Here is a 27,253-nt window from a genome sequence, read left to right as displayed (position 1 = left end):
CCTCAGGTTTAACTAGCCACATGTATATGGCTTTGATCATTGTTATCTACAAAGGAAACCACTGGAAAGACTCAAATCCAAGCCTATGTATGCAATAGTGAGTGAACAGGTGCAGTTTGGCTCCTGGCCCAGCTCTGCTCCATGTAAATTTCATCAGGCACACGGGACAGGCGTGCAGCTGGTGTTGTAATTCCAGTCCTTACTGATTAGTATGACCGGCCACCATCACATGATGCTTACTCTAAATATAGCCTGCCTTTCTGGCAGCTGCAAACACCTGGAGAAGCAGGCACGGAGGCCCTAGCCAGAAAGTATTTGCTTCTCCTAGGTGTTCGTTGTGCAGTTGTGACTGTCAGGCTTGTTTCCTGCTGTTTTTGTAAAGGGTAGAAGCAGCCCACTGGCTCTTCGGCTCACACTTGGGGTATGCTGAGAAGCTTACAGGTTGGCCTGTTGTCTGCTATGAGAACTGGTGATGAGCTCATGATAGACCAGAAGAATCCCTTAATATCATTCCAGAAGTGCCTTTGATCTCTGTAATGGACATAGCTTATTTAAACAGCCTTGTAGTCTTTGGTTTCTGACACTGGAGAACTGAGCCAGCCATGATGGGATGCTGTTCGGTTGGTGAGGACTCTGGATTGTGTGCTTGGCTACTTAGGAGTAGTTAACCAGGTGGCTCTTCCGAAAAAAATTGCAAATGGCGTTTGCCTTCTCCCTGTTCCTTTTTTGTTTTGAAACAGTTTACAGGCCTGTGTACCATCCCAGCTTAAAAACAGTGCTTGTTGAGGATGAGTGTATGTGTGCTGGTTTGTGTGGAAACCAGAGGTGGTAGGATGGCTGGTCACTCTCCAGCTTTTGTTTTGTTTTGAGGTATGGTCTTACTGTGTAGCCCTAGATGGTCTGAAATTCGCTCTGTAGACCAGGCTGGTCTTGAACTCACAGAGATCTTCCTGCCTCTGCCTCCTAAGTGCCGAGATTAAAGATTTGTGGTACCACACCCAGGCCTCCCCAGTTTGCTTTTAGAGATAGGGTCTCTCACTTTGAGTTCACCAGATGGCTAGAATCCTGAACCATGAACCCTGAGATCCTCCTGTCTCTGCCTTCCATGCCTAGCTTTGCACGTGGGTGCTAGGGACCCAGATTCACATCCTCATGCATGCTCACCAAGAACTTTACTCACTTCGCCATCTCTTCAGTCCCACAAATAGCTCTGATTAAAATGTAAAGATTATTATTTTTTAATTTTATTTCATAATTTAATTTTACATATCAGCCACGGATTCCTCTGTCCTCCCGCTCCCCCCTGCCCTCCCCCCAGCCCACCCCCCATTCCCATCTCTTCCAGGGCAAGGACTCTGGGGATTCAGCTCAGTCTGGTAGATTCAGTAGGCAGGTCCAGTCCCCTCCTCCCGTCACCCAGGCTGAGCAAAGTGTTCCTGCGTAGGCCCCAGGTTCCAAACAGCCAGCTCATGCACTAAGGACAGGTCCCGGTCCCACTGCCTGGGGGCCTCCCAAACCGTTCAAGTTAATCAACTGTCTCACTTATCCAGATTATTTTATGTGTATGAGTGTTTGCCTGTATGTCCATATGTGCACCACATGCATAAATGGTGTTTTCAGAGATCAGAAGAGGGTGTTGGATCCCCTGGAACTAGAGTTACAGATGGTTATGAGCTGCCATGTGGTTGCTGGGAATTGAACCCCAGTTCTCTGTAAGAGCAAGAAGTGCTATTAACTGCTGACCACTTTCTCCAGCACCTCACCCCACCCTAGTAGCTCTTAAACATGTAAAGAAGTAGTCATTTCTCATTATTTATTTACTTACTTATTTTTGGTTTTTCAAGACAAGGTTTCTTTGTGTGTAGTGTTGGCTGTCCTGGAACTAGCTTTGTAGACCAGGCTGGCCTCACAGAGATTACTTGCCTCTGCCTCCCGACTGCTGGGGCTAAAAGTGTGTGCCACCACTGCCCAGTTGGTCTCTTCTCTTACTGTTTTTTTTAAAAACAGTCTCCATATTTAGCTAAGACTGGCTTCAAACTGTAATCCTCTTACCTCATCCTCTTGGGGGCTTATAGACTTGAACCACCACACCCAGCAAAGAGAAAAGCATTTAAAAATGTCAGTGAAATATTTTACTTAACAGGTTGGCAGAAATCCAGCACAGTGAAGAAGCACTGACCATCAGTCAGCAGGGAAGCAGGTGCTGTCACACATGCAGTTTAAGCATTGCTCTGCATCTTTGTATTGAAGGAAGTTTGTATCCAACAATGAAAATACAGATATATCCTCTAAGACTTATCACATAAAGGAATTTATTCTATCATATGCTTGTATACAAGGTGATATGTTTAAACTGGAAAAGTTGGCCAGAAACACTTAGTTGATTGTTAATGACTACAGCTATGACAGACAGTGAGACTACTCATCACTGACAGAGACTGCTCATTACTGACAGAAATATCTTTAAGACCCAGTGTCAAGGTAATAAAGCAAGGGCAGTATAAGATGCTATCTGCTGTGGGAAGTAAGAACACACTGTATGTGCATTGTGTGCATACGGATACTCTGGGAGAAACTCTGTCCTGGTGTACAAGTGTTGAGGGAAGAGGTAGCATGCTTTAGTCCCACTGTACATTGCAGATTTTGTCCCATATGCGTGGATTGCTTTCCCGAAAAATTAAGTCAATAGAGTACTTTAAAAGTGGAACTAGGCCGTCAAGATGTCTCAGTGGGTAGGGACGCCTGCCTTTGAGCTTTATGACCTGAGCCTGAGCTCCAGGAATCACGTGGTCAAGCGAGAAAACTGACTCCCACAGGCTGTTCTCATCTCCGTGTGTGCACCATGGTGGGCACACGCCTGCACTTAGGCATGCAAGAGTAGAAGTGTAGCAGGCTTTCTTGTGCCACCAGCCAGCTTTCCAGTCGTGACATGGAGACTTAATAGTTATGAATGCTCGGCCTTACCTTATGCGTGTCCCACTAGCTCTTAGAACTTAAATGAACCTGTTTATTCTCTTCTGCCTCGGGCCTTTTTACCTTTCTGTCATTTTGTATGTCTACTTTCCTGCTTCCTCCTTGTCTAGTCAGCTGGTGGCTGCCTGGCTGGCTGGCCCTGGGTGTCTCCCTCTCCTCTCTCCTGTTGAGTCTAGATTCCTCCTCCTCCTCACTCTCTCTGCCCACCAGCCTCACTTGTCCCTCTGCTGCCTAGCTTTTTTATTAGCCCAGTCAGGTGCCTTAAGCAGGCAAAGCAACCCATCTTTACACAGTTAAACAAATGCAGCAGAAACATCTTTGCCTAGTTAGTAATCCTCCACAGCAGTAGTGGTCTGTTACCCCTGTGCAGTGTCTTCTGGGGAAAGTGGCACATAAGTTTGTTGGTCCTGCTTTTCCAGTTGTTTCTCAGCAGTGATCAGTGAAGGCTTGGATAGTAAGAGCCTTGGGCTCTGTGACCAACCCTTAGAAAGGATTTCCCTTTGTTTTGGCAGTTCATTTAATACCCTTTAGACAGCACTGAACAGTCTTTTGTCTTTTTATCTATAGGAACTTACAAGCAGCAATTGGCGCTTATTATGACTTTGAGAGCCCAAATATCAGTGTGCCCTCCATGTCCTTCGTTGAAGACGTCACCATAGGAGAAGGGGAATCTATACCTCCTGATACTCAGTTTATAAAAACATGGCGGATCCAGAATTCTGGTAAGTGTATACCGGGAATTTCTATATTGATGGGTTTTTAATAGTTAGAATAAGAAAGGACTGGCTATGATGTCCTGACTGAGCTTTTTCTTATCCACAGTATTATCTTATACGGCACAGTGGCCAGACACCAGTGAACTATCTTAGAATAGGAAGAAGGCTTAGTCTGTTGCTGCATCCAGACACAATCTAATACTCATTTGCTACTAGAAACTAGGCTTGTGTGTGGTAGAGTATTGTCTCCACCTGAAGTTCTCCGTAATTCCGCTTGTGATCTCATTAATACTCATCCTCCCTGGCAGCCAGAGAAGGTGCCTCCTTGACTGGAGTGGGGTAGTTGGGAAGAGCTGTGGTCATCTGCTCCCTGCAAGTTCATTTCCGTGCAGCCACAGGACTCAGATTGCACTGGAATGTCTATGGGGATTAAGACCACTGAAAATGGGGTAAGGAGTGTGGAAATTTGTTCAGAAGAGTGAGTCATTTTAGTAAAGCACATTGTAACTCAGCACGGTGCCACACAGCTGTAATCCCAGGACTCTAGGGCAGAGGCTAGAGGATCGCTGCTAGTTTGTGGCCAGCCTGGGCTATGTAATAACTCCAGATCAGCCAGAACTACATAGGGAGACCCAGTCTCGGACAAAACGAATACTAGCAGGTGACTAAGTAAAGCATGTTATTTTGACTCGTTGGTGAGTTGACCATAGTTCCTTGTCAGTGGACAGACCTGTTCATGGTGTGATAGACGCAGTGTCTGTTACCACCTCTTGCTTGCTAACTTCTTTGAGTTTGTATTTCTGTCCCATCTAGTGGAGGTTTGTGCTTCCTGGCTGAAGATGCCTTAACATGCTTAGAAATGAAGAGAAAACCTGAGCTATAGAGAGCGAGCTAGGCAGAGTAGAATTTAGCTAAGACTGTAGTAGTGTGTGAGTGCCCTCTCTATCGTGGTGATTTGATGTGAGATGACATAAAACTCAGGGGACCCAAGCAGACTTTTAAAAAATTACTTTTTTGGGGCTGGAGAGATGGCTCAGAGGTTAAGAGCACTGACTGTTGTTTCAGAGGTCCTGAGTTCAATTCCCAGCAACCACATGGTGGCTCACAACCATCTGTAATGAGATCTGGCGCCCTCTTCTGTATACCAAATAAATAAATCTTAAAAAAATTAAAAAATAAAAAATAAATTACTTTTTTGGGCTCAGTTTCTTTTTTAGTTTTGGCAGTTTAGTTTGTTGTGATGGGGAAACTCTGGCTGAGCTAACTTGTTTTGTTTTGTCTGAAATGGAGCAGCCAGGATAGGTGATGTCCTGTGAGCCTTCGCTCCTAGTTGTCACAGCAATGCATTGTTTGGAGGCCTGTGGTGACGCAGGAAAATGCTCCTATTTTCTAGTTTTTGTTTTTTCTTTTAGTTCTCAGCCAAAGCCTGGATTTGGTTTGTTTTTTTTGTTTTTTGCTTTGCTTAATTTCTTTTTCACCTTAAAAATTTCCTGTTTTAAAGTACATCAAAAATCTCTCTAGTTCAGCTTCTCTTCATATTTCTCAGAATTATGCAAACTTGATATTGTAAACTAAAAATGTTTTTCAGACATACATGTGCTTTTCTATTGGTTCATTTTCTTTCTTTCTTTCTTTTTTTTTTTTTTCTGAGACAGGGTTTCTCTGTGTAGCTCTGGCTGTCCTGGAACTCACTCTGTAGACCAGGCTGGCCTAGAAATCACAGAGATCCTCCTGCCTCTGCCTCTTGAGTGTTGGGATCAAAGGTGTGTGCCACCAGCACCCGGCAAATCTGTTTTTACTTCGTTTATTTCATATTATGGTGTGCGTGAGTGCCATAACACATGTGGAGTCAGTCCTCTGCTCTCCTCCCATGGGTCCTGGGGACTGACTTTGATTTTCTTTCTTTTTTTTTTTTTTTAAAAGATTTATTTATTATGTGTACAGCATGTATGACCAGAAGAGGGCACCAGATCTCATTACAGATGGTTGTGAGCCACCATGTGGTTGCTGGGACTTGAACTCAGGACCTTTAGAAGAGCAGTCAGTACTCTTAACCTCTGAGCCATCTCTCCAGCCCTCGATTTTCAGGCATGGAGCAGGTACTTTCTACCCACTTGGCCATCGCACCAGCCATTTGTTCTTTTGTTTGGAAACAAGGTCTTACTCTATAGCCTTGCCTGTCTTACAACTTGGAATTTGCCTGCCCAGCTGTTTATTTGGGCTTTGGCTTTGTTTTGAGACAGGGTCTTACTGCTCAGACTAGCTTCAAGCGTGCCGTCTCCCTGCCTCAGCCTCCTTAGTTTGGGTTATAGTTTGGGCTACCACAGCCTGCTACAAGGCTATATTGAAGAGGCCGAGGAACCTGGGTATGTTGTGAATCCCAATACTTGGGAAACTGAAGGTGGGAAGAGGTTGACAACCAGGCCAGCCTGAGCTAGAGAAGGATGGAGAGAGGAAGGGAGGGGGGGGAGGGGGGGAGGGAGGGGGAGAGAGAGAGAGAGGGGGGGGAGGGGGGGAGGGAGGGGGAGAGAGAGAGAGAGGGAGGGAGGGAGGGAGGGAGAGAGAGAGAGAGAGGGAGGGAGGGAGAGAGAGAGAGAGGGAGGGAGGGAGGGAGAGAGAGAGAGGGAGGGAGGGGGGAGAGAGAGAGAGGGAGGGAGGGGGAGAGAGAGAGAGAGAGAGAGAGAGGGAGGGAGGGAGAGAGAGAGAGGGAGGGAGGGAGGGGGAGAGAGAGAGAGAGAGGGAGGGAGGGAGAGAGAGGGAGGGAGGGAGGGGGGAGAGAGAGAGGGAGGGAGAGAGAGGGAGGGAGGGAGGGGGGAGAGAGAGAGGGAGGGAGGGAGGGGGGAGAGAGAGAGAGAGAGGGAGGGAGGGAGGAGGGAGGGAGGAGGGAAAGAAAATAGGCAGGCAGAAAGACAGAGAGACAGGCAGTGTTTCAAGATAACAACAAAACCTGATTCGTTATAGAATAGCTGTTCTGCTTTCTGTAAAGCCTGATGTCTATCATTTACTCAGGAGATAGCTCTGCAGATGGTGGAGGAGTCAGGGAGGTTGTCTGTGATGGTCAGAACTCCATACTGCCTTCGCCTTGACCTAAAACACTGTTTGGGGTAACTGCTGTTGTCTGTCTCAGCACTTCTGTGTGTGAAAGTCAGTTCTTGTATCTTAATTCCTCTTGAAAAGGTGAACAGCAATTGCTTGAGATTTTTATCCTTCAAGGTACTGTGCACAAAAAGGTTTTTGATCTTTTGAAAATAGTTCAAGCTATACCTGCAACCTGAATGTTTTCTATTTGACTAGGGAACTGAGTAGGGGTAAATTATTAGAGGACATGGGCGTGTTCTGGTTCCTCAGCATTGTCCTAATCCTGCAGACGTCTTCAGGAAATAGATACTGGTGTAGAAGTAGCGTAGACACCTGCCACTTCTGGCCTCTGACTCTCATTCATAGCCTGCTTTTGGAGAAAAGTGTTCACTGAGAGAGTTAAGTGCATAGTAATTGTCGTGGCACTTCTTGTTTTAGGTAATAGACGAATGCACAACAGATGAGATACACAAAAACTGCATGGAGCTGTCCCAGTAACTTCCCCGAGTTTGTCATTAGCTGTGTGTAGATGCATACTTGTAGAATTGAGACTTTTTCTTTTTCTTTCTTTCTTTTTTTTTTTTTTTTTTTTTTTTTTTTTTTTTTTTTTTTTTTTTTTTTGCTATAGAAGCTTTGGAAGCCTTACAAATACAGAGGTTAGAGTTTAAAATAGAAATATTCTCTGTAGGGCTGGAGAGATGGCTCAGTGGTTAAGAGCACTGACTGCTCTTCCAGAGGATCTGGGTTCAATTCCCAGCACCTACATGGCAGCTCACAACTGTCTGTAGCTCTAGGATCTAACACCCTCACACAAACATACATACAGGCAAAACACCAATAAAATAAAAATTAAAAAAATTTAAAAAAATATTCTCTGTAAAGATGTAAGTAGGTGAGATGGCTTAGCATTTAAGAGCACTATCTGCTCTTCCAGAGGACCTGAGTTCAATTCCCAGCACCCACATGGCAGCTCACACCTGTCTGTAGCTCCAGTTCCAAGGGGTTGCACACCCTCACACAGACACACACACAGGGAAACACCTATACACATAAAATACAAATAAATCATTAAACAAACAAACAAAAAACAAGATGTAAGCAGACTGGGTACCCATGTAGCTTGGCTGGTAGAATTCACCTTGAATGCACAAGGCCTGGGTTCAATACCCAGGACTGCACGTGCATACACACACATACACACACACACACACACACACACACACACACACACACACACACGCGCACGAAATGTAAATAGAATTTTCTTTGTCATCAACTTCCATCTTAGTGTTTCCAGTGAGGGTTAAACTACACTTGCGAACAGTTTCTCTTGGGTGTTACAGCTGTGGTTCTCACACAAGAGTGGCCTGAGCATGCTCCTCACTGTCGTTTGTATGTTTTGTGCATCATAGAAATGAAAATGAAAGTAGACCTTGGAAAGGAAGTTGAAAAAGAACAACTGTTCCCTCTCCCCTCCCTCCTGAGACAATGTATCACCATGTAACTGAGATTGTCCTATGGGTGCCCCCCCCCCCCATTCTCTTCTTCAGAGCACTAAAAGACAACTTTACCCTCTTTTCGGGCTGGGTGTCTTCTTCAGAGCACTAAGATAGACAACTTTACCTTTTTTTTTTTCTCTGTGTAGCTTTGGCGCCTGTCCTGGAACTCACTCTGTAGACCAGGCTTGCCTCGAACTCACAGAGATCCACCTGGCTCTGCCTCCCGAGTGCTGGGATTAAAGGCATGCGCCACGGCCACCTGGCAGACTTTACCCTCTTTTCAGGCTGACTGTAGAGAGGAGATTTCACTGAGCTCACTTACCATGTTTTAGCGTTTTGTAATTGTCTTGTTAGATGTGGGAAGGAACTTGGGATTGTCTCCATGGAGCAGCCTCCACACCAGCCTGATTGGGGAGCCCTCCTTGGGGTTCGTCTTCTGCATCTCCAGACTTCTGTAGCCACAGACCTACGGTCATGTCCAGGCTTTCTGGAGCTACTGGATGACTTCCTTTAGATTTTTCTGATGCTATTATCTTAAAATTGGTACATGACAGGGTAGTATTTTTTTTTAATAAAGTGATATTCTGTGTTAAGAGAGCATTACTGTCTTAATCATATATGGAACCTAATTTCCAAAGTCATAAAGTACATGTGAGCCATCCTTTTGTTCTAGAAAGACCTATTCATGTACGTGAGATAACAGAACAATAGTAAACAGATCTCTAGGCCAGTGGTCCTTAACCTTCTTGATGCTGAGATCTGTAATAGAGGTCCTCAACCATAAAATTTTCATTGCTACTTTAATTTTGACACTGTTATGAATTGTAATGTGAATATCTGGTATTTCTAATGGTCTTAGGCAACTCCCGTGAAAGGTTTGTTTAACCCCCAGGTTGAGAAATGCTGTGTGTGTATGTACGTGCACATGCATGTATGTGGATGCCAAAGGACAACTGAAGGCAGTTGATTTCTCCTATTATGTGAGTTCTGGGGTCAGATTGAGTTCACCAGGCTTTGCTGTAAGTGCCTTTTACCCACGGACCTGTTTCTCTCACCCTCAGAGTTCCCTTTGCCGAGTGGTATGAGACATGGTGTTGCTCAGGGATATGTGGGTAGACTTGCATGTGTATATGAAGGCCTTTTCCTCAGTTCAATAAGAACTCAGCACAGGACTACTGATTTCCTAACATGGTTTTCTTTTGCTTGAACTCAGGGGCAGAGGCCTGGCCTCCAGGGGTTTGTCTTAAGTATGTCGGGGGAGACCAGTTTGGACATGTGAACATGGTGATGGTGAGATCGCTCGAGCCCCAAGAGATTGCAGATGTCAGCGTCCAGATGTGCAGCCCCAGCAGAGCAGGAATGTATCAGGGACAGTGGCGGATGTGCACTGCTACAGGACTCTACTATGGAGGTGAGTATTTCCTCATGCAGACCAGGGCGAAGGAATTAAGGCAGTACCAGCAAGCTTCACAGCGTTGTTTACAAAGCTAATGAATGTGTAACAGTACCAGAGTGGCCTCTTGTTAGCCATGCAGGTAAATGCCTTGAAGTTAATGACACGTTGGTCCAGTCTAGTTCACTTTCTTTTACCCTAGAAATGTCAGCTTCAGTGGAGTGTGTGAGATATACTTGCATTGTAAATCATCGTTTACTGGGGATGCTGACTAAATTTACTGTGTAATCTCATAGTGCTGTCAGAATACTGGCTGCAGGCCTGTGACCACCCCAGACCTATAGATGTCTGTAAGTCATGTAGACCAAAGAGTACACAAAATGTGGGTGTTCTCCAAGTCCCAGGACTTGTCCTACTGCTAAGGTTCTTAGCCCTCCCTTTATTGCCTCGCTTTTTAAATAGTGGTGCATACTCTCTACATTTTCCAGTCACTCTCCAACCCAGGCTGTTCTTTACCCTCTGCACTCTACAGTGAGTAGTTAACAGCAACTGTCCAATTGCCAAATGGAGCAGCCATTACAGTCTTCACACCACCCAGCCCTATCATCTGTCCTTAGGTGCCGCACTGCACAGAGTTAGTTCTTCAAGGTAGTGTCTTTGGCCCGTCCTGTTGCTCTTCCTCTCTGTTCAGTTGCATCTTTACCCCGAAATGATTGCCTTGTGAGTGGAGTTCCACCGTGTGGGTCAGCTGCTCCCAGTTGTCTGCACAGGATGTGCATATCACCTCTGTGGCCAGGGCCTGTTTTCAGAGCTTCAGGTCTTTGTTTTAACTGATTATGGGCAGAACACCTGGATGTTCTATAGATTTGGATTTCAAAATTTCCCACCAGCAACATCCTGTGGTAATTAGGCTCAAACCCTGGATTGGTTATTTGTTCTCTCCACCTTTCTTAATTACAAGCCAATTCCTGTTGGTTCCATTATATCCTATGCCCAGACTGATCTGGGAGTGATTGGGACCTTTGGTGTTACGTCATTCATCCTTGAAGTAAGTCCTCACAGTTAGCCCATGGAAACTTTAGATATTTCTACAGTCGGAAGATTTAATAGTAGAAAGAAGGTTTTATAGTACTTACATGACATCATTGCCCTGCCTGTGCCTCCTGTAATGTGGCAGATTCCCACCGCCAGTCCCCGAAGATGCCTCACGGTTGTTTTTCTGTGTCCTCACTCACAGTCTTGTTGTTTGAAATCTTTCTTTCCACGACCTAACATCATCACCGCCCGTCATTCCCTGCCCCTTCCTACTTTCCTTACTGCCCCAGGAAAATTCACAGGTCCCTTCCCAGTCCCTCCCTTTTACATTATTTTAATTTTCTGTGGGCGGGGGTGTTTTGCCTGAATGTCTGTCTGTCTGTACACTACCAGCATGCAGTGCCTATGGAGACCAGAAGAGGGCATTGGATCCCAGGAACTGGAGATACAGATGGTAGCAAGCCACCACTCCAGCACCACCCCCTTTTGAGACAGGGTATGGTTTGCCCAAGCATTCTGAGATCCCTACATAGGTAAGAGTGGCCAGTCACCTTCCGAGCCTTCTGCCTCCAGCTCCAAGGGCTCTGACGACAAGCATGTGGCACCACCCCTGCCAGTTTTGTCCTTCCGTTCCTCCTCCTCTTCCTGTGTTGTGGATAAACCCAGGGCCTCTACCAGTGAACTGTATCCTCAGCCCTCCTCAGATACTATCTGTTTTAATTACATATGTATCAAGACCCTAGATCAAGGCTATTATAACTCTGCATATAACACAGGCTGGCACTAAACTCTTTCTTAAAAATATATTTAATTTTATGAGTATGTATGTGTGCCTGAGTGTATATGTATGTGTATGTGATATGATGTGCATGCAAGAGCCCTTGGAGGTTAGAAAGAGGTGTCAGATCTCCTAGGACTGTAGTTACAGATGGTTGTGAGCTTCAGTGTGGGTGCTGGGAATCAAATCCAAATTCTCTGTAAGAGCAACATATACTCTAAACCACTGAGCCATCTCTCAGCTCCAGCATTGAACTCAAAGATCCTCCTGCCTCAGACTACCAAATATTAGGATTACAGATGTGTGCCCCATGCCTTTTTCAGTAAAGCTTTTACTTTTTAAATTTTGTTTTATTTTGCAACAGGGTTTCTCAATGTAGCCCAGGCTTGCCTTGGTCTGTAGTGATCCTTCTACTTGTTCCTTCCAAATACTGCAGTTACAGGTGTGTGTCGCCATCCTGCCGTATCCTGGGCTTTGATTTGTCTTGTTTTCGCTCACACATGCTGCAGCTTAGTGAAGTTTAAGACAGACGTCACTGTTGTTGGATGAGAACAACATGATGTAAGTTTCCTTAGTGTTTCAGAGGTGCCAGTTGGTCACGGTAGGAAAGGCATGGCAACTGGGCCATTCTGTCCATGGTGTTGGTGCTTTTGGTCCATCTTGTTCTGTCTTGGCTCATCAGGGAACAGGAGAAGCAGGCTGACCCTCAGAGGCCCACCCTTGGTGGTTTATGTGCTGCTGTCTGGGCCACCACCACCCTTCTCCCGGTTCTTCCGCTCTGGAGCCGCCTCCTCTTCCCTCACCTGTGTTTTAGATGGCCGTGGTTTTGAATGCCCTGCATCCGCACAGCTGAGTCTCCAGTCTCCGGCCACCGGCTGTTCTACCTGGCACGCCTCTGGCTCTTTTAGAGCCCCTTTCTCACTGTACACAAGGTAGCTTTGAATTCTTCCATTTGCCTACAGAGTGCTTGAATTATGTATGGGCCGCCATCCTAGGTTAACCCTCCTTTAGAACATTCTTCTTTGTGAGCCAGTGGAATGGCCCAGTGGGGAAAGTGCTTGCAGTTCGGGAGCTGGTTTTCATAGCAGAACCCACACATGGGAGGGAAGGAAGGAAAGGAAGGGAGGAACGTGCTGTTGTACATAGTCCTTTGACCTCTGACGTCCGCGTGCAGGCTGCACTACTGCAGCATGTGTGCACCGCACGCATACACTGAAGAAGTAGAACTTTTCTTTTTGGGGGAAAAAGTATACAAGCATTCTTTTTGGTTTGGTTTTTTTGAGACAGGGTCTCAGTGTGTAGTCTTGACTGTCCTGGTACTCACTATGTAGACCAGGCTGGCCCTGAACTCAGAAATACAGCCTCCCTTATTTTGGTGTGCTCCACTGCAAACCCCCCCCCAAAAAAAAAATTATTTTTTTTGTACGTGAGTGTCTTGCCTGCATGTGTGTAAGTGCATTTTGTGTGTGTATGTGTGCCTGGTACTCTGAGAGGCCAGAAGATGATACCAGATCTCCATGGAACTGGAGTTACAGGTGGTTGTGAGCTTAAGTGTGATGCTGGGGACCAAACCTAGGTCCTCTGGAAAAGCAGCCAGTGCTCTTAGCCTCTGAGCTGTCTCTTCAGGCCCTAAAAACTCTCCACAGTGTTCTTTAGACATCTTCCCTGTAAGATACTCAGTGTCCAGTATCAAGTATGAGCAACTCTTGAATTGAAAACACAGTTTTGTTTTTGGTAGAAATAATCCTATAAACAGATATGGGCTGTCTGAAAAGTGTTTTAGAAGAGACATTTAAAGTTATAAATGAACTTTTAAATTTTTGAGTCTTTTTCTGAGACTATCTGTTGCCGTGTGGTGAGGGCTGGCCAGATCTGCTGAGTCAGAGGCAGTATGTGAAGTGGCTGCACTCCTGAGAGAGTACAGGGAGGGGTGGAGGGAGGAAAGGATGTAATTATATTACAGTCTCAAAAATGAAGGATATTAAAGTTAAAAAACCAGAAATCACTGCATTTTTCAGACAAATCTGCATTCAGAAATGCAGATGGGTGTGTTCTGAACATCTGTGACTATAGAAAGGCAAGTTGTATGAAGCAGTGATGCTTCTGTATGGGGCAGTGACTGACAGCATACTTGTGTGTCTGAGTTTGAATCCTCAAAAGCCTGTCACTGAGCTGAGCAGCCTCCATTGATGTTGTTAACTTCATTTCTTTTGTGATGGCTTTCATTATACCACAGTCCCCACCTACAAAGCATTAGAAATCAGTTAAGTCCCTGCTTTGTCCTTTTTCATTGCTTGATTTTTTTTGAGACAGGGCCTCTCTATGTAGCCCTGGTGTCCTAGAACCCAGTATGTAGGCCAGGTTGGCCTCAAAGGTATAGAGATCTGCCTGCCTCTGCTGGGATTAGAAGCATGTATCACACCTGGCTTTGCTCTGTCTTGAGCTCTGCGTTTCTCTTTTTGTCTTGAAAGAGCTTATGCTTTCCTGCCTTTGCAAAGGAAATGCCAAGATCAAGCTTTGGTTCTCAGCAGGAATGCCATGCCCTGTTCCTCATCAGGCTGCTTGGGGAGTTATACCTACCTTTTATTTTGACATGGTCCAGAAGGCATGAGTTAGGCGTTGGCATAATAGCACTTAAAGTCAGTTTTTCCTTTTTTCTTTTGTTGTTTCTCTTTTTTATATCTAGAAATTACTTGAGGATTTTTTTTTTTTTTTAATGTTCTCCTGGGCTGGTGAGATGGCCTCGTGAGTAAAGGCCTTTATCACCAAGCCTGCCTGATACCCTGAGTTTCATCCCCTGCATCCTCCGTGGAGAGAGAGAATTGGTTCCTGCAAGTTGTCCTCTAATTTCCACATGCACACTGTGGCATGCACACACTCCTACATACACAGAATAAATGGATTTTAAGATGTAATTGAAAACATGCTTAGTAATGCATTCTGTTTATTTCAGCATAGTATCATTCACTGTGTGATGGGCTGTGGGCTTGCTCTGTAGGACAGAGCTGCTGCTGCCGCCGCCGCCGCCGCCGCCGCCGCCGCCGCCACCGTCGCTGCTAATCCGTTCTACCAGTTCGTTTGGTGGGGAGGATAGCCACTAGGAGTTCATTTTCCGCTTGGTGCAGGACACAGTTCTGAGTTCAAGATAGCTCAGTGTGGTGATGTGATGAGGAGGGGGGAGCTCATCCCAGCCCTGCTGGTGCCCCTTGCTTGCTGCAACCCGCAGAGGTTGCAGGGTGGAGTAGGTAGGCGTGACTCTAGTCTAGCCCACAGAAGCCTGGCCTGGTGTTCTGCCTTGGCAGGATGGGCCTGATATTGGCTTGCTGGGCTGGCTGCTTCCTCATAGTCTCAGGAGCCAGGCCACAAGTGACCACATTGCTGAAGGCTGAGGACTTCAGTCCTGTGGCCATGAGAGAATGGACTTCCTAAAGAAGAAACAGGTCCACCATTGCCTACGATGGGCCTTCAGGATACCTGGATAGTGGAGCATAACACCCACAGAATACTTAGTGTGCCTCCACAGGAGCTATGGCTGGATAAGGTGTCCGGGCAGCATGGAGAAAAGATGGCCGCTAAATCTCAAGTCTTATGGGTCGCAGGGTGTGGTCATCTGTTGGGGTAGGGAGGCCTGAGAGACAGTCACAGGAAAGGCCCTGGAAAGCTACTTCTCAGAAGATTCACACACCTGTACCAGTTATTGATTTTGGGTTTTAGGGGTTGTTTTTTGTTTTGTTTTGAGATAGGGTCTATCTATGTAGCCCTGGCTGGCCTGGAACTCAGTATGTAGACTGGGCTGACCTCAAACTCTCATAGATCCACCTGCCTCCCAAGTGCTGGGATTAAAGATGTGTGCAACCATGCCTAGCTATCCCAGTTTTTGATAAGAAAATCTAGGGACCTTGGGCTGGCAAGATGGCTCTTCAGGTAAAGGTGCTTTCCACCAAGCCTAAGGATCTGATTCAGCCAGCAGGACTCACAGTGGAGGGAGAGTTGACTAAGTTATCATCTGAGTCTCATGTGGATGCACAGGCATCCATACCTGCACACACACAAATAGGTGAATGTAATAATACAATTTAAAAGAATTTTTATAAACCTCTTAATATTTTTCTTCTATAGAACTTGCAAATTGAACAGTCTGGCCTGGAATCCCACCCCCCACCCCCCCAGACAGGGTTTCTCTATGTAGTTTTGGTACCTGTCCTGGATCTCGTTCTATAGACCAGGCTGGCCTTGAACTCACAGAGATCTGCCTGGCTCTACCTCCCTAGTGCTGGATCAAAGGTGTGCGCCACCGCTGCCCAGCTGGCCTAGAATTTTTTAGGTTTTCATTTGTCAGTTGCATTTATTTTCCTAACTCTACATAGATGATGTCATTCATCTTGTGTGACTCTGGGTGGTTTGCAGGCACTAGTCCTCTCAGCTAGGTGTCAGTTGGTGTAGTGTCCTGCTGTCCTTTCAGCATGGTGTCTGACGGTAAATCCCTTTTCATCCTTGATGCTGTGGGTTTCTGCTCTTCCTGACGTTCTTCTCTGGATAAGCTTGTCAATTTTACTGGCCTTATCAAAGGATCAGCAGCTGCTGTTGTTGATTCTTCCATATTCTGTTTGGATTGACTTCAGGAATGCAGTTACTGAGTGACCTGTAGAAAAGAGTACCTTCCACAACTCAGTTTCTGTGACTAGAGAGTAAACGAGTGCCACCTCTCAGGATTTTGAGGGGATTAGAGAGATTGGTGACCCTCTTAGAACAGCACCCAGTAAGGAAGAATCAGGGTCAGGTCTGCTGTGATTAAAAGTAAAGGTCTGGCCACGGGTCACTTAGCACAGGAAATCCACCTCAACTGTCAGCTTGTCTCATATGGACTTTTCTTAGTAATTTCCCTAAGGGTTTTCTTATTTACTTACTGTGTACATTTATTTATCGTCTATTTGTTGTTGCTTTGTTTTTGGGTTTTCAAGACAGTTCTAGCTGTCCTGGATCTCGAACTCAGAGATCCGCCTGCCTCTGCCTCCCGAGTGCTGGGATTAAAGGCGTGCACCACCACCGCCTGGCTCAGCTCTAGCTTTCTTTATAGACACAGGGAGATAGCCAGTTGTACAGGAGAAACTGAGGAGTGCTGGTGGAGCCCACAGCCAGGGGCAGCACTCCCAGAGATGGACCTGCCTGTAGGACTGCAGATGCTTCCCTCTCACCGTGCTCCTTCACCACAGCCTTCTTCACCGTACTGCCCAGAGACCTGCATTCTGAAGGGACCGTGACCCAGCAGAAACGCTGGCACCACTGGGCAAGGAAATGATTTTGGTATATTTTATTTTGTGTGAGACTGAGTCTCATTGTATATCTCAAGTTGACCTTGTGGCAATCCTCCTGCCTCGGATTTCCAGATGCTGGGATTGTAGGTGTGTTCCACCATGCCTAGCTCAGACCAAGAATTTCTCAGAGTATTCACGCATGCTGTGTGTACTAGCTGAGTAATGTGAGCAGAGATGGGGAGACTCGAAAGAGTAAGAAAGTATGTATAAGGGACACAGCTGGGAAAATCATCTGAGCTGGATGTTGGGTTCATCAAAATTCTGGAACCATAAAGTAAAGAGGAAAGAGGAGGGCTGAAGAAGTCCCTTAGCAGTAAAGACCACTTGCCACACCTCCTGAAGACCCGGGTTCAGTTCCCAGCACTCACAACAGCCTGTTAGTTCCAGGGTTTCTTGTACCCTCTCAACCTCTGAAGTCACACAGGCATGTTCAATACACACAAGTACATAATCTCCACCCCCTACATTGGCCAACGTGTTTATTTGAAAATGTCATGGAAAAAATTCCAAGTCCTGCTCTGTCAGTCACCATTTGTTAAGTGATTTTTCACCATGTTTACAACTTGGTACATCTTGCAGTTCTCTGTGCTCCCTCTAGGATTCTAAATATGCTGAAGAACAGCCTTCAGTCTGTTGCAGCTTCTAGTGCTGACGTCTCTTTATCTTCTGGATGAGACTGCCTGTGATCTGAGAGCTTGCATCAGGGGTAAACTGTGTAGTGCCTGAGGGGTGATTTCATTTTTGTCGCAGAGGCAAGTTGTTTTGGTAAAGACACTGAATGTTCAGGACAGACTTTTTTTGCAAAGATCCCGTCAGATCTTCCTATCTTTGGTGCAGGGAGCGATTCTCTTTCATTGCTTTTGTCTTAAATGACTTACATTGAGTTAAGGGCTTGATAAATCTGCCGCCTTGTGGTAGATGCCTTTTTTCCCAGTTCTGTTTGCAATTATTACTCACTGAGCTGGGTAGCAAACAGTTGCTCTAGCGGGCCAGTCCTAGTGGATAAACAGTTTTCTTAAACCTAGAACCTTTTTTTTTTTTATTTTTATTTTTTGCTGAAACCAAACCCACCAGTCCTAAAGCTGTAGTCATTCCCATTTGGGGAAGAAAACCTTAAGGATTCTTCAGATAGACATATACATCCTTTCCAAATTGTACTGTATCCATTATCCCATTCTTCATAAAGACATAAATACCCTTGGACCAGCCAATATAACAAACATTTGTAGTACAGATGGATGCAAAGCCTATTTGTAAATAACAGGCTGTCCTTCAGCATATTTAGAATGGAGAGGTGGTGCAGTATACATAGGGCTCTGTTCTGGCCTCACTAGCTGCTTTTTGGGTTCCTCCTCTTTGACCAAGTGTACGTTTATAGATGCATATAGCAGATGTGCGGGCATGGTTGTCAACGCGCTAAAGACCGCCGTATCTGTGACCCTTTAGGCTCACCTTTTCAGATGAAGGGCTCAGAGGGACAGAACAGTTCAAGTTGACTTGTATCACCACAACCCCTCTACATAATATATCTTTAAAAACAAAAAAGGGACTATGTACCAGTCCGACAAGGTGGAAAAGAAACAGATACTGGGAAAAGAATCAGAAGCTAGCCGGGCGGTGGTGGCGCACGCCTTTAATCCCAGCACTCGGGAGGCAGAGCCAGGCGGATCTCTGTGAGTTCGAGGCCAGCCTGGGCTACCAAGTGAGTTCCAGGAAAGGCGCAAAGCTACACAGAGAAACCCTGTCTCGAAAAACCGGAAAAAAAAAAAAAAATCAGAAGCTGGGTGGTGGTGGTGCTCACCTTTAACCTTGTTATTCGTGAGGCAGAGGCAGGTGGATCTCTGTGAGTTCGAGGGCAGCCTGGTCTACAGAGTGAGATCCAGGACAGCCAGGGCTGCTACACAGAGATTCTATCTCGAAAAACAAAACAAAAACAAAAAGAACGAACAGAATCAGTACAGGCTGGGAACTTGCCCAGTTAATGTCAGACACCAAACACAGACCTAGGAAACATGGACAGCTTCAAACACAAGTCCCCAGAGGAGAAGGGAAATGTCATAGGAGTGACACCTACAACCCTAAGATAAAGCTTGAGTCATTAGGACAGTGTAGTACTGTCAGAAGAAACACACACACACACACACACACACACAGAGAGAGAGAGAGAGAGAGAGAGAGAGAGAGAGAGAGAAGTAATCCCCCTCAGAATTCTCTCTCCAAAGGGAACAGCATCATCTCAGACACCACATGCACTGACAGACTCAGAGGGAAAGACGGCAGTGATGGAGTTCTGTTGAAGTGGTCCGTCCTTCTCGTTTTCACTTCACTGGCTTCTTCATTTCTCTGGCTTTATCCTCCTGATTCCATCACATAGTCCAGACAGGCCTGAATAGAAATAGACGGATCTCCGAAAATGCACTGGAGAAGATTATGAGAAGGTGCTGAGATGACCTTCACAGGCTCTACAAGACACCCTGGCAAAGAGTGAAGATGCACCAGATGGGCAGAAAGCAATTTTCTTCCCCCCCCCCCTTTTTTTCTTTTTCTTTGGTTTTTTCGAGAGAGTTTCTCTGTGTAGCTTTGCGCCTTTCCTGGATCTCACTCTATAGACCAGGCTGGCCTTGAACTCACAAAGATCTACCTGTCTCTGCCTCCCGAGTGCTGGGATTAAAGGCGTGTGCCACCACTGCCCGGCCCAGAAAGCAATTTTCAAAGGATGGGTTTGATAAAGCATTGGCATTGATGCCTCCTGATCTCTTAATAATAAAATGAACAGTTCTTTTTAAAAAAATGGGCCAAGTACCTAAACAGAGTAGACATCCTGTTGCGATGAGCTCTGTAATTATGAAGAGACACAGGAGAGTCTCCAGTGTGCATTATCAAATCAAAGAAGCTCAACTAGAAAGGCTTTGACTTGTGTATGCTGTTCCCACTGTGTGACATTCTAGGAAAGGCAGAGCTGGAGTGGTAAAGGTACTCATTGGCCAGGGCTGGGGAGGGATGAACTGGCTTGGAAAGGAAGATGTTTCATTTGGTGACAGGATGTGAATGTTGCACAGCAATATATACATCAGTCCACATCTGCACGTATAAAACATACAGCACCAAAATGAACAGGATAAAGCTGTGGCCCCAGGGTGGTGTCAGGGCCTCACTACTTCATCAGTTTAACAAACTGGCACAGTGATGTGGCCACCAGTGCAGGAGCAGGCAGGAAGACAGTGAGTGGGTATTATGAAATAGTAACCATGTAGGTAGAATGGGCAGAAAGGGCTCACCCAAACAAATACGGTGTGTGTGTGTGTGTGTGTGTGTGTGTGTGTGTGTGTGTGTGTGTTTTCAAGACAGTTTCTCTGTGTAGCCCTGGCTGTCCTGGAACTCGATCTGAGACCAGGCTGACCTTGAACTCAGAGATCCACCTGCCTTTGCCTCTTTAGTACTAGGGTCAAAGGTGCGTGCCACCACTGCCCTGCTGTCAGACGTTATTAACAGGTAGTTTCAGTTCAGACTGAAATGGGATAATTAGTTTGTGAGCTGTGACAAGTGTGGTTTGTTTTGAGTAGGATTTTGGTGTGTCAAGACTGTGATAAATTGGAGACCGTGTTCTTTGTGTTCCCTAGAGGAGAGGAGAGCCGGTGACAGTTCTGAGCTGTGTGCTCCAGTATATCTGACCAGGAGGGGCATCCTTAGTTCTGCACTGCAGATGGCAGTGGGTGAGCAGTGGAGCTGAGTGCCTTTTTAGAGGAGGCCCAGCCAGATGTCTAGGAGGAGCCCAGACCTGCAGCACACCAGTACTGATTAGGCCCCCAAATCTCTGCTCACTGCTGAGCTGGAGGACATGTTTGGTCCAGTTAGGCCCCATGATGGAATTGGATAAAGCCAGCAAGAGAAACTGAGAAGACAGGACCATGCAAAGGGTCTGCATCACTGCTGTCTTTCTTTCCCTCTGAGTTTGTCAGCGGATTTGGTGCTTCAGGAGGGGATGTGGTTCTCTTCGGAGAGACTTGTCGAGAGGCAGAGTTACTCCTTTCTTTATGGTGTTGGTTGGTGTGTTAGTCCAGCTATGGTTGTGATCTGGATTGAGAACAGTTTTCCTTTAAGCCTGAGACAAAGCAGGTTCTCTGTGAAGAGGGGGAAGGGCAGGCATAGCCAGCACTGTGTTCTGTGCAGTCACTGGGGAGCCAAAGCCTTCACCAAGGACAGCTCCAGACTACCACCATGCAACGGATCATATCTTCAGCCATCAACAGGTCTGAGACTAGTGGGGCTCATGTCTAATCATTTTGCTTGTAACTATTCAAAACAGTTGGTAGCTCTGTAGAAGTTAAACCCATCACATAGAAATATGTGGACTGCCCTTTGGTGCCCATGGTGGCACACCCCTTTAATCCTAGCACTCGGGAGGCAGGCAGCCGGATCTCTGAGTTCAAAGCCAGCCTGGTCTACAGAGCTGGTTTCGGACAGAGAAACCCTGTCTTGAAAAGAGAGGGAGAGGGAGAGAGGGGAGAGAGAGGGAAGGAAGGAAGGAAGGAAGGAAGGAAGGAAGGAAGGAAGGAAGGAAGGAAGGGAAAGGAAAGGAAAGGAAAGGAAAGGAAAGGAAAGGAAAGGAAAGGAAGGGAAGGGAAGGGAAAGGAAAGGAAAAAGGAAAGGAAAGGAAAGGAAAGGAGAGAGGAGAAAGGAAGGAGAGGAAAGGAGAAAGGAAAGGAAAGGAAAAGAAATAATGTGGACTAGAGGGGTGATATGAGTGTTTAATTTTTTTCTGATTTGTGTATGTGTATGTGTGAGTACATGTGTATGCATACCTGCGTGTACAGAGGCCAGAGGTCTATTTCAAGTGTTTTCTTCTGTTGCGTTTTTTCTTATGAGGTTTTGTTGGTTTGCTTGTTTTGTTTTTTTATTTAGTTTGTTTTGGGGTTTTTGTTTTGTTTTTTCCTTTTTTACCCCCAAGACAAGGTTTTTGTATATAGCAGTCCTGGCTGTCCTGGAACTCACTCTGTAGACCAGGCTGGCCTTGAACTCACAGAGATCTGTCTGCCTCTGCTTTTGGAATTCTGGGATTAGGTGAAGCCATACAGCACCTGGCTCAGCCCATTTTATGTTTTGAGATAGAGGATCTCTCATTGAATCTGGAGCTCACCAAGACAGCCAGCAGGCTCCAGGGACCCACCTGTCTCCACCTCTGAGCACTGGACTTTTAGATACAGCCCACACCTAGCGTGAACTACCTGCATGCAGTGCCGACGGAGGCCAGAAGAGGGTGTTGGATCTCCTAAACTGAAGTCACAGATGGTTCTGAGTCTCCATATAGGTGCTGGGAATTGAACCCCTGCCTTCTGCAAAAGCGGCCATTGTTTTCTCTCTGTCTCTGTCTCTCAAATATTTATTTATGCATTTTATGTATATGAGTGCTGTGTCTTCATGCATACTAGAAGGACTCAGATCCCATTACAGATGGTCGTGAGCCACCATGTGGTTACTGAGAATTGAACTCAGGACCTCTGGAAGGGTCTTAACCACTGAGCCATCTCTCCAGCCCCTTGAGCATTTTATTTTAAATTGCTTTTTGCTAAAAAATTCTATAAGATACCAAGATTCTCTAGGTGTGCCCCTTCACTCTTGAGAGATTCAGTTGGAAGTTTGAAACTATCTTTTCTTCTCATTTGTGTATAAAATGACAATTAAAAATTTAAGCCCTTGTGGCTGGAGAGGTTACTCAGTGGTTGAGAGCTCTGTCTGCTCTTCCAGAGGACCCTGGTTCACTTCCCAGCACCCACATGGCAGCTCACAGCTGTCTGTAACTCCAGTCCCAGGGCATCTGAGGCCCTCACTCAGACATACATGCAGGCAAAACACCTGTGCACATTAAAAAAACAAAAACAAAATGTTTTGCCTGACAGTGGTGGCTCATGCCTTTAATCCCAGCACTCAGGAGGCAGAGGCAGGCAGATCTCTGTGAGTTCCAGGCTAGCCTGGTCTACAGAGCGAGATCCAGGACAGGCACCAAAAACTACACAGAGAAACCCTGTCTCGAAAAACAGAAAAAGAAAAAAATGTCAGTGCCTCTCATAATGCTGACTGGAAAGATTATTAAAATGTCATTTTTGATCTGTGTGTTTTATACTAGTTGCAAACATTTGGCTCTTTTTCAAAATTATTTATTTTATGAACATTGGTGTTTTGCCTGCATGTATATCTGTGTGACGGTATCAGATCTTGGAATTAGAGACAGTTGTTAGCTGCCATGTGGGTGCTGGGTCTTGAACCCCGTCCTCTGGAAGAGCTCTTGACCACTGATTGATCTCTCCAGCCCCCAAACATCTGGCTCTTAATACACACTACAGCTTGATTTCTTATGTTATCATTAAACATAGTTGTACTTTGAAGTTTATAGCTTAGGAGTTGTTTTGCTTATGTTGTGGTGTGTGTGTGTGTGGAGGTCAGAAGTCCCATGTTGGGTGCCTTCCTTAGTTACTCTCCACTGTAGATTTTTAAGAGTGTAGGGGTGGGAGTGGGATGTATGAGTGTATACCTTGTGTGTTGGTTGTCCGTGGAGGCCAGAAGAGAGCATAAGGTCACTTGGAACTGGAGTTTCAGGCTTTGTGAGCCACCTGACTTGGGTGCTGTGAACTCAGGTCCTCTGGAAGAACCATATGCAGTCTTGACTGCTAATCTGTTTCTCCATCCCTTCCACATTACTTTTTTAGACAAGTTCTCCCACTGGCCTGGCACTCAGCGACTGGGATAGTTGGCTAGCCAGTGAACTCCTGGGGGTGTTGTGGGATGTCTGATGGCACTGTGAAACTCCAAGACTGTGTTATACAGTTTACCTTGGATCAGGAGGCGGAGCCAGCAACTTGTTGACAAGAATTAGCCAAAGAGAGTAAGGAGGACCTGGGAAGATGGATAGAGAGACACACAGGAAGGAGTAGGGAGGGACTTAGCGTTTGGCAGGCATGTTTGGTTTGGGACAGGAGAGATGCTTCTCTTGCTGGGTTTCTGGCCGAAAAGGAAGGTCAGCTGATTGCTTCTCGGCTTCTCTGCTCTAGCAGGCTTTTACCCCAACATCTGACTCCTGAGTCTTTATTGATAAACAAAACAACCTAGATAAAAACAACACAGGGTTTGCTGTCTTCCCCTTCCCAGCTTTCACACAGGTTCTGTAGATGAAACTCAGGTCTGCAGTGTAGGTGCCTTGCTGACTGAACTGTCCCTTGGTGCCTGGATGATGTTCTCAAGGTGTCTACTGTTCTGTTCTTTTGAGACAGGCTCTTGCTAAGCATTTCTGTTTGTTTTGGTACCTTGTGTTGTAGCTCGGGCTGACCTTGAACTTGTGGCAGTCACTTGCCTCAGCTAGTGACCTGAATGCTAGTATTGTGAGTGAACACCACCATACCTGGCTAGATGTTTAAATTAAGAGAATTTACATGTTTGTGTTAGTGCACACTCATGGAAGCCAGAAGAGGCATCAGATCCCTTACAGCTGGCCTTACAGCTGCCTGACATAGGTCCCGGCATCCAAACTTGGGTCCTCTTGGAAGAGCCTTCAACTCTCCAGGCCTTCCTTCTTCAATTTGACTCCATCTTGGCTACCGTGATTCTTACTACTTAGCCAAGGGTAGCTTCAAACTCATGGCAGTCCACCTCCTCCAACCTCCCAAATGCTAAAATTACAGGCTTAGGTTACCACACAGCTTTAAATTAAAATTTGCTTTTAAAAAAAAAATCCTTTGCCAGGTCTCCTGACCTTTTTCTTTGTAGCCAGAGCTGATGGAACGTGTCGGGGCAGCAGGGTAGTGTGTGTGTGTGTGTGTGTGTGTGTGTGTGTGTGTGTGTGTGTGTGCTCCTGTCATCGGGGCAGCAGGGTACTGTTTGTGTGTGTGTGTGTGTGTGCTCCTGTCATGGGGCAGCAGGGTACTGTTTGGTGTGTGTGTGTGCTCCTGTCATCGGGGCAGCAGGATACTGTTTGGTGTGTGTGTGTGCTCCTGTCATCGGGGCAGCAGGGTACTGTTTGGTGTGTGTGTGTGCTCCTGTCATCAGGGCAGCAGGGTACTGTTTGGTGTGTGTGTGTGCTCCTATTTCATATGTGCTCGCCTCAGCCCGGTATCCACATCCAAGATGGTGGTGGTCCAGTTCAGTTGGATGCCTAGGTCCAGCTGCTGCTCTTCTGGGGAAGGGAGGAAGTCCTAGACAGATAGGACTCACTTGTGCACAGGTCTGGGAGGACTTGTGCTCCGTCTGCTTGCTATTCTGTCACTGTTCTGCCCTCCATTTTTAGCTTCCTATATTATGTGTTTACTTGTCAAAGACATCAATATTGGAAGGCAGCTGGACCCTAAATGCCAAGCTTTATTTGGTTTCATCAGTTGATGATGTCTTTATTCCAGACTCCACCTGAGGCTGCTTAATTAGTTTTTGTGACCTCCAATCTCTTTTTATCTATGACTTTCTTTGTCTCACTTTCATGACCCTGGATGGTCTTGAAGAGTTCTGTGTGTTATCTTAAAACCTACCTTGTCAGAACTGCCTGATGATCTTGTGATTATACTGGTATTACATGCTTCAGGACAAATACTTCAGATATGAGCTGCTGTGTCATTGAGCGCATGGTACTCAGCCAACACCATTCCTTCTGTGAACCCTGGCCCCATGGCTCAGCAGTATGTGTGTCAGGTTTATCTGCTGTAGAGTTACTGTTTTTCCTTTTTTCTGTTCAGCTTTCAAATCTGGGTTCTCAAGTCATACAAGGGTCACATATCGGGTATCCTGCAAATCAGATATTTACATTATGATTCATAACAGTAACAAAATTACAGTTGTGAAGTAGCAAAGAAATAATTTTATGGTTGAGGTCACCACAACATGAAGAACTGTATTAAAGGGTTGCAGCTTAGGAAGGTTGAGGACCGCTGTTCATCCTTAAGTGGGATAGAAGATACAGGATTAAAATCTCCCGGAATTCTTTGCAAGCAGGTTTGTTTCTTGCTCATGTAGTGAGTCATTGGTGTGTAGCATTGTGGTCTCATGTATATTGATCTCTGGAGTTACCTAGTGCTGCAGTACTTGTTGCTTATAATTACTCTAGCTTTAGCCATAGGGGGTACTTGCAAGTTGACTCTTGTGCCCTGCCTATTACATGCCTCTGTCTTCTGTTCTTTAATGGCTTCCTTTCTGATACTCTGGTTTGTCTTGTATTTCCCATGCCCTACCCCTGGAGCTGGCCATTTCTCCTGGGAGCTTTTGTTCTCTTTTATTGAAAAACCAAACTCTGGACATTGGCTATGTTCATGCTGCAGGAGTGTTGTTCCTAGTGGTCCTTTTAGCAAGCCACTGGACCAATGTCCAACCAGTCTGTGCTTGTCTCTGTGCTTCTTCATTTGTGTGTGTCAAGCTAGTAGACTTCATGTGGTGTTTCTGACTACAGTGCAATGCCACAGGCTTGCTTTGGAAGCTCTTTCTTATGTGAAGTGTCCCTCAACAGTGAGACACGGTGCTCTCATCTGCCACTCCCTGACTTTGCTTAACCCTCATTTTTCCAGCACAGCAGCTTTCAGAGTGATCCCACATCATCTCCTGGAGAAAGAAACTTGTAGCTTGGATATGTTGCCTTGGGCTTGTTTAACAGTTCCCTTTTACTGAACAGAGTTTAGGCACTTGTTTTAAACATTGTTTCTGTGATCTACATGTCTTTTTGTGTTGGTGAAATCATTAGCACAGTGAGCTCCAAGCAGAGCATTTCCTTTACTCTTTTTTACAGTCTGCTATATAGCCCAGGCTAGTGTTGAACATGTGATTGATGCCCCTGCCTTGGTTCCTGGTCAGTTACATTATTTCTTTACTAATTTGTTAAGTATTTCTACAGAAGAAAGTTTATACTTTACTAGTAACATTTGCCACTGAGGCAGTTTGTTCCCTGGAGAAATGTACCTACAACATCTTCCATCTGGAAGTTCTGACTCAGATCCTCCAAGAAAATTGCCTTCAAACCAGATATTTGCAAGCCATTTTTCCCCATAGGTTACTGAGTCCTGGCTACTTAGCAATTGAATTTACCTTCGTGACTATTTTCCAGTTCATCTTGATTTTATTCTAGTTATTGGTATCAAAGCTCCCCATATTGGTGGGTAAAGATACAAAGGCCTGAAGTGGAACTGATTTAACTCTAGCTTTAGTTCCCTTAGTGCTGGGTTCACAGCATCCTGCTCCGAGTTGGAAGAGCTGTATGCTTCATACTAGAGGTCCCATTCAGTCTTAGGCTCCAGGTCTGCCCTTGGCTGTCACTCACTCTCACCTCTAGACCCCAGGTCCTCAAAGTGATGTCTTTTTCCTATAGTAGTTTATTTGATGATCTTCCAGTAAATAGTTTGGTTTTGATATTATCAATACAATCTCTGGTTTATAGTTCCTTAAAAAACCAAAGATTCAACTTTTATCCTATTTTAATTATTTTTTAATGGTACTGGGAATTA

The 27,253-nt window shown here is 45.7% G+C and overlaps 1 protein-coding gene and 1 pseudogene across 5 annotated transcripts in view; one reads left to right on the top strand and one right to left on the bottom strand.

The window, feature by feature from the left end:
* Window positions 1–27,253, top strand: part of Ilrun (inflammation and lipid regulator with UBA-like and NBR1-like domains) — a 76,002-nt gene that overhangs the window by 21,664 nt on the left and 27,085 nt on the right. For all 5 annotated transcript variants that reach the window (XM_059282451.1, XM_059282452.1, XM_059282450.1 and 2 more), the window contains exons 2-3: window positions 3,541–3,695; window positions 9,480–9,677. In XM_059282451.1, coding sequence (XP_059138434.1) covers window positions 3,541–3,695; window positions 9,480–9,677 — 353 coding nt within the window. The remainder of the gene's footprint in view (window positions 1–3,540; window positions 3,696–9,479; window positions 9,678–27,253) is intronic.
* On the bottom strand, window positions 17,488–18,190 carry LOC131893714 (MICOS complex subunit Mic27-like; annotated as a pseudogene).

The sequence above is a fragment of the Peromyscus eremicus genome, chromosome 16_21 (assembly GCF_949786415.1).
Source record: "Peromyscus eremicus chromosome 16_21, PerEre_H2_v1, whole genome shotgun sequence".
In the NCBI taxonomy this organism is placed as follows: domain Eukaryota; kingdom Metazoa; phylum Chordata; class Mammalia; order Rodentia; family Cricetidae; genus Peromyscus; species Peromyscus eremicus.
Note: the sequence above shows the minus strand (reverse complement) of the source record. Positions and strands in the feature narration are given on the sequence as shown.